Here is a 7668-nt window from a genome sequence, read left to right as displayed (position 1 = left end):
TTCGTCTAAGCAGCTTCTGCTTCTCTCTGATTTTATATTGTTGTGGCTGGATTGATTTTGTCTTCAGGAGTTCCACGGCAGCCCAATTCCAATGTGCGTCAGAAGTTTTCAGACTTTCTCCTTAGGTCTGGAATCTTCTAAGAATGATTTTGGCCTCAGGAACTTGGGTGTTGGACTGACCTGAGATCCTGGCCATGGCATGGGATGCAAAGGCAGATCTCAAGGATGCAAAGGCAAATGGGGTGGGAATAAGCCCCAAGATTTCCCAGGGAGTGGATTGAGTAGCTGGGTTTTACTGGATGCAAAGGATCAGGGAGCAGAAAGGTAAGCCTCGGAGCCCCAGAAAGAGGCTGTCAGCCCCAGAAAGAGGCTAGCGGGTGTTGCAGGATCAGGGAAATAAAGGGAGGTGAGGGCAGTGCCAGGTCCAGAAGCAGTGATCCTAGGGCCCAGGGAAGGCACTAAGTTGGTCTGGTTGAAAAAGATCAGGAAGCAGTATTGGTTCCCCAGGTGTCTGGGGACCCAAGACTAGGAATGGTGCAGGGCCCAAACTAGTAGAGAGCAGAGGGGGAGATGGAAGGGTGAATGTGGCTTGGGGAGTCAAAGCGCGGAGGGCTGCGCTATAGACTTACCCCAAGATGTCTGATGATGGGAGTGCAGGCTAGGAGAGTTAGCCAGTGGTATAGGTCCAGGGAAGCAGAGAGCGGTGAGGGCGGGGCCAGGTCCAGAAGCGGTGCTCCTGGGTCCCAAGAAAGGGACTAATTTGTTCTGGGTGAAAAGGATCAGGAAGCAGTGTTGGTTCCCCAGGTGTCTGGGGCCCCAAGACTAGGAATGGCGCAGGGCCCAAACTAGGAGTAGAGAACAGCGGTGGAGATGGAAGGGTGAACGTAGCTTGGGGAGTCAAAGCCCGGAGGGCTGCTCTATAGACTTACCCCAAGAGCCACTTTGTGAACTTTTAAATAATGCTTAACCATCCTTGTATACAAAGTAAATGATAGTTAATCTACAAAGTCATAAAATATGTGAAAATATAAATATAGCTGTTCAATTACTTTCTATTTTTACATATGTCTTAATAACTTCTAGTCAGTGAAAAGGACTTCATAATACACTAAATAATTTGGGTTGAAATTAAAAACTGAGGCTGTATTTAATTCATTCTCATTTTGAAATGTCTGATTTATAGAACTAGAAATATCTTTATTTCTCTCACTTTTTTATAGGAGGTTCGTAAAGTAAATGAAAGCATTAAGTATAACCATCCATTGAGAAAATGTGTTGATACAATACTTAAAAAGGTAATCAAATTATTTATTTATTCATTCATTCATTCATTCATTCATTCACTTATTCACTTATTCACTTATTTATTTATTTATTTATTTGGTCATTTTTGTGACAGTATCTCCCTCTAGCCCCAGCTGGCCTGGCCTTCGCTATGAGGACCAGGCTGGTCTCGATCTCACAGAGATCCACTTGCCTCTGTGGGACTAAAGGCATGCACCACCACACCTGGCTAAAGATAATTAAATTTTATTATCTCCTCTATTTCTTATGAAGAATATACTTACCTAGTATATAAATTAATATTTCATATAAGAAAACTATGATTAAAAAACTTATGACTGAGGTTTTTCAAATGTATTTTCATGAAAGTCTTTGTCATAAACCATAGTAATTTACATGTAGAATTTTTCTTTTGTTATTGTAAATTTGTTGTTATTTATTGTCAGTGTTTTCCATTGAAATGTGAAGACAAAAGTCATGTTGAGTAATGTGCAATAGCTACTATGGCACAGTGATAGAGATAACCTTTTAAAGTACCACTGCGAATTACTGAAGGTGTATCTCTTGTAAGAAAATAAACTAGCATCTCACTGATCTTTCTCAACTAACTTCCTACATGTAATTTTATGACATTTATGTATCATGAAATAAATGACATAGATATTTAATAATAAACTGTGTCATTATGATTTTGATGCACTTGTATTGAATTACAGGTATATATGTATGCTTTCAAAAAATTATTTGAAAGAGTTGCCCAATTATTTTTTTATGTGCCCAAGGAACCACTGAAATATGTCTTTTCCTATATTCTAAATCTGTTCTTCTGATTATTAGCTACTTTGACTAAAATTGTAGTCATAATAATAAATTTTCTAACCATTTCTCTAATAACTCGCTGTTTCTGAGACCTATTCAGGAAGGTTAGTTTTCCCAAGTTCATATAGGTAATAAATAATAATATAGCAGATTTTCTTACTGTATGTGTATTTCTGCATACTATGTCTTTCACATCTTTAGCATATTAAATTTGTCATGTTTCAGCTTTATTATTTATTAATAGGTGCCTGTTACTAGAATAATTTTTTCAAATAGTTGTTGCTACATGTAGGTAAACTCTTCTGCCTTTCCAGTCCCAAGCAAATATATCTGGGCATAAAGATAAATGTTAATAGAGGTGAGAAGAAACTCAATGTAACTTTTAAAACATTTTCATGAAAATATTGACAGTTGTAAACCTAACCATTTAGATACGCTATTAAAAGAAGAAAATATTTTTGAGAAAATTAGAAATTTCCAATAATGTGTAACTTTTAATAAATCATTTTTTATTATTAAGATTTTATAAAATGTTTTTCTTTTAGTGCCCTACAGAGTATCAGGAAAAAATGGGTAGGAATATGGATGATTATGAAGATTTTGATGAAAAGCGTAATACTTACCCAAGTGAAAAAAGTCTCGTAAAATTGCATAAACAGGTAATTTTAACTATTAATTATAGCTATTTTACCTAGATTTAGAGGATATCATTTAAATTTATAATTACTGCCCATATGAATTTTGTGCAGGAGAATTGGCTCAGTCCACAAAGTACTTGCCATTCAAGCATGAGGGTTTGAGTTCAATCCCCAGCACCCATGTAAAAAGCCAGGCATAATGGCATGTGCCTATACTTTCCAGTGCTTGGGAAGTAGAGATGGGAGGATCCCTGGGGCCTGCTAGCCAGCAGTTAACTTAATGTGCAAGTACCAGATTCAGTGGGCAACACTGTCTCAAAAAGAAGATGGAGAATAGTTAACAAGGCACCCACAGCCTCTAGCCTCCACATGCCTATGGCCACACATTGTAAACCTGCTCCCTCCCCCAGCCCCCCCACAGGAATTTTGAGTAAATACATATCTAAAATTTCTTTTGATCTTATTTTTATTATTCTTTGAAACGTCTTAACTATGTTTCTGAGCAGGGGTACTCAGTAATCAGGTATAAGACTTCTACGTATTATATTAAATTTCAGAAGTATTATATCATTTCAGAACATTAACATCCTTGGCCTCACTGGTAAATGCCATTAGCAGTACTCTATTGAGAAAAAACAGATAAACAAAACCCTACTCCCTAGTAGGAAGTTGACCCAGAGCGTTCAATCATACTGACAGGCCTATCCTTTTTGTATTTTTAAGGTGATTTATTCAGTTCAAAGGCACCGTCGAACTCAAGTACAATGGCAAATCCTCTTGGAACAGGCATTCTATCTAGAAGATGTGGCAAAAAATGAAACTAGTGCAACTCATCAGTTTGTTCACACTTTTCAGTCACCAGAGCCAGAAAATCGATTTATGCAATATTTTTATAATCCTACAGTTGGTATGTTATTTGATATAAATTTTAAAATTTAATAATGTGTTTTTCCTATGAGAAAGAAATATATAGTTCATCAGTATAAAGCTGAATTTTATTTGTATATTTAATGCATTCCATATGGTAAGTATCTGATAAACTTTGCTCCCCCCAAATAATTATTTTGCCGTATAGCATATCCCTGTTTCCACTGCTACTTAGAATTCTATACAAAAATATATGTAGCACATCAAATGTACTTTGTATATATAAGAACGTGTACTTTAAATAGAATTTTAAGCAGTTTTACATTATAAGAATGAGTCACCCTCAGTGTTGATGTACTGCTAAAATATTCCTCCCAAGAGGTCCTCTTTATTGACATTTGTTCATCTTGTTTGTAAAGCCTGCACTCTGTAGTAATTTTTTTCTCCTCTGTGATGCTATGACACTCTTTTTAAATATTAACAAATCTAGTGTGAAGAAACTTGAAGTACCCAAGTGTCACAGTATTAAAACTTCAAATCACCTCATTTATTCATTTATACCTGAATTTGCATGTTTGGTCTTCATGATGAAGAGTTAATGATCAAAACAGATATTTCAGGAAACTCCTTCAACAAAATTCTTCCTAGTTAAATGAAGGAATGATGAGATACCAATTTTCATTAATTCAGCATATAATTGAACATATAAATGATACGTATTTTTAGGTACTCAGTACATATCAGGTCTTCTTAAAATATTTGCACTCAATGAACTTTTTTTTATCCGACAAAGTTTTATACCAAGTGTGTGTGTCTGTGTTTGTGTGTGTATAAAATAGGTATGTAAATTGAATATTTAGGATAATAAATCATAAACTTATTTCAGAACATATTTTTGTATTTGTAGAATTTTACCATTATGGAGAGAGCAAGGCAGATTTGCTGAATGTCCCCGTATTTGAGTTTGATATCCACTCCCCCCCCCGATTAGATGCAGGTTATGCATTTTTTGCAGGAATACCACAGAGGTGGTGTCATGTTTTCCCCAGTGCATCATAGTAGGAAGCACATGTGATACCAGTTTGTGCACTACTGTTGGTCATCTGGTTAGGGTGATATCTACCTGTTTTTTTTCCGCTGTAAAATTGCTCATTTTCCCTGTTGTCATCTTATTGGCTGGTGTTTTGTTAAACTGTACGTACTCTATTATGACTTAGTTTTCCTAATCGTATTTTCCTTTATCTTCCAGAATGGTACTGGGAATGCCTTTTGCGGCCGTGGTTCTACAGGATACTTGCTGTGGTTTTATCCATCTTCTCAGTGATTGTTGTGTGGTCAGAGTGCACCTTCTTTAGCACAACTCCTGTCTTGTCCCTCTTTGCAGTCTTCATACAGCTGGCAGAAAGAACATACAATTATATTTATATTGAGGTCAGTTTTTTCATATCTGACATAAATATGTGTCATTTCATATGTATACCTTAACTCTTATGTCTTTTCTCATATATTCTAGTAAGAATGAAAGCAGGGAAGTTTCCCAAAATGATAGAATTCAGACTTCTAAAAATGAGCTTTATCAATTTACCGAGATTGTAAAAACTAAGAGCTGTAGTTGGAGATGAAAAAGTGTAAGATAGTGACAAGTGATTTTATAAGATTAACCTTTGATCCTCTTTTTTTGTCAATGAAACTATGTAACTTACTGTGGTCATGCAAAGAATTGCCAAGAGAGTAGGAAAACAGTTTCTTTCAGGACAGATTCAACTTTAGATCTAGGTTATTAAATGTGTTGAAATATCGGTGTTGTTTTTTTTTTTTTTTCCAAAATTTCATTTTATCTATGTATAAAAACTCCATTACTAAATTTAAATTTTAAAACTTCAGTAGGTATTAGCTGGGGATGAATTCTTGTGACAGTATATAAAACGATAATGCTCATTAATTTTAAGCAAACTAATTTTTTTCCAGATTGCTTGCTTCCTTTCCATCTTTTTCCTAAGTATCTGTGTTTACTCTACTGTATTCAGAATTCGTGTGTTTAATTATTACTACTTGGCTTCACACCATCAGACTGATGCTTACAGCCTTCTCTTCAGCGGCATGTAAGTAGAAATGAGAAATACTCCATTTTATGTATTATAGTTTCCTTTTATTTCTTGCTCATGGATGTTACACAGATATCTATTTCTGTGAGCCAATTGATTTGGTTTACTGTTAGATAGATGGATGTCTGTTGATTACCAACTAAATTCTGCTTGAGGTTTATGGTTAAATTAAGTATGCTATGTTAGGAGGGAGAAAGACATACTGAGCTTGAACTTAGCAATTAGGGGCTTGGTATATAGATGAGCAATATAAACAACTAAGAGTTTAGAGGTTAAGTCAGACTTAAAGAGTGTTCCGAAAGTCAGTGGCCTCAAACTGAATTGAAGAAGTCGAAGACACCAGGCAGGATACATTTGCCTTAGAGAGTTTAGAGAGATGGCTGTAGCTGCAGCGAGGTTACTCAGTCTACTTGCTATTAGTTAAGCATATTAGATTTTTCTAAGGGATAGACTCAATGAAGTTCACAAAGTAATGTCTGAAGAGTCCAGACTTTGTTTTATAAATCATCATACATTGTTAGTTTCTTGTTAGTGTGACAAAATGCTGACCAACAATTTAGGGAAAGATTTATTGTCTCATGATTTCAGAGGCTTCAGTCTATCATTATTAGTTACAGTTGCTTTAGATCTGAGGTGGAGGTGAGACTAAACATCATGGCAGAGAGGGTGTGTTAGAGCAGAGCTGCCCACCTCATGGTACCTAGGAAGAGAGACAGACAGACCAGGGTGCAGAACACAATATATCTCCATTCATGCCCCCAAGTACCTACTTCATTTAGTGAGGCCCCACCTCTTAAAAGTCACACCATCTCTCAAAATAGCTCCAGCACCATTTCATGCATGAACCTATGTGGTTCATTTCATATTGAAACTATAATGTGAACTTGCAGAAAGTTGCAAATATATTATAGAGTCTTATATAACCCTTCCCCACCTTCTCATAATGGTGCCATTGTCTATAGCTGCTGTTCAGTTTCAATACTAGGAAAGTTACATTGACTATTGCTGTTAGCAGCATCATTGATTTTCATTAGTTTTTACCATTTTTTAATCTTTCATTTGTGAATGGATAGATTTCTACAGCCAACATCAACAAGTATACAACTTTCTCTCACCAGAAAAGAGTTTCCTTAATATTACATTGTTGTAGTTATACCCTTCCATTCTCCCAGCTGGTAGTTCTCTAACTCTGCAGCTATGTAAGATGCTCTTTTTACACTTGAGTTTCTCCAAATGCTGAAAGGCAATAAGCTATTCCCTTTGCTTGGATAAAACTGAAAAATTATTTATATTTATCCTTATCAAAAAGATTTATTTTGATGCAACTTCAGATCCTTTGTGTACTAAGTATAATTCACCTTGGAGATGTTACTGTCTTTGCTGTGCTCTGAGTTGGATTGCACAGATGATACAGTTGAAGAAAGTACATGCAAAGCCTGTCCACAGATTATAAAGAGAAACTAATGGCAAATCTACAAAAGCAGGTAGCCTGAGGCTGTAGTTTTGCTGTATAAGTACTGATGTTCTTAAAGGGGGTGTGATTAGTGATTAGTAGGATTTTAAGAATTTCTCCTAGTAAGGGAAGTTCACATGGAGAATTCAATGTATAGTTTATGCAAATGGATGAAAATTATAGCTATAATGATCTTAAATGTTCTTGATACATTCTATTATAATGTAAAAACGTATCTTGTTGCATTTAAAAACCATATTCTGATGTTTTAAAATGTTAATTGCAGGTTATTTTGCCGTTTGACTCCACCTTTATGTCTTAATTTCTTGGGTTTGACCCATATGGATTCATCCATCTCTCACCAGAATACTCAGCCAACTGCTTATACATCTGTAAGTATAGTTGGAAAAGAAGGTTCTTTATAGATTCATTCATATAATATGTAGTGAGTTTTCTTTTATTGCTGGTAGAAAAATTCTATAGCATTATTGTACTCCTTTTT

The 7668-nt window shown here is 35.6% G+C and overlaps 1 protein-coding gene across 5 annotated transcripts in view; it reads left to right on the top strand.

The window, feature by feature from the left end:
• Nucleotides 1-7668, top strand: part of Lmbrd2 (LMBR1 domain containing 2) — a 73973-nt gene that overhangs the window by 31928 nt on the left and 34377 nt on the right. For all 5 annotated transcript variants that reach the window (XM_017800342.2, XM_017800341.2, XM_029567783.1 and 2 more), the window contains 6 exons: nucleotides 1221-1295; nucleotides 2649-2762; nucleotides 3465-3648; nucleotides 4858-5039; nucleotides 5577-5710; nucleotides 7453-7558. In XM_017800342.2, the coding sequence (XP_017655831.1) occupies nucleotides 1221-1295; nucleotides 2649-2762; nucleotides 3465-3648; nucleotides 4858-5039; nucleotides 5577-5710; nucleotides 7453-7558 (795 nt within the window). The remainder of the gene's footprint in view (nucleotides 1-1220; nucleotides 1296-2648; nucleotides 2763-3464; nucleotides 3649-4857; nucleotides 5040-5576; nucleotides 5711-7452; nucleotides 7559-7668) is intronic.

The sequence above is a fragment of the Nannospalax galili genome, unplaced genomic scaffold (assembly GCF_000622305.1).
Source record: "Nannospalax galili isolate Female #2095 unplaced genomic scaffold, S.galili_v1.0 scaffold139, whole genome shotgun sequence".
Lineage (NCBI taxonomy): Eukaryota > Metazoa > Chordata > Mammalia > Rodentia > Spalacidae > Nannospalax > Nannospalax galili.
This window is presented reverse-complemented; position numbering and strand designations above follow the sequence as displayed.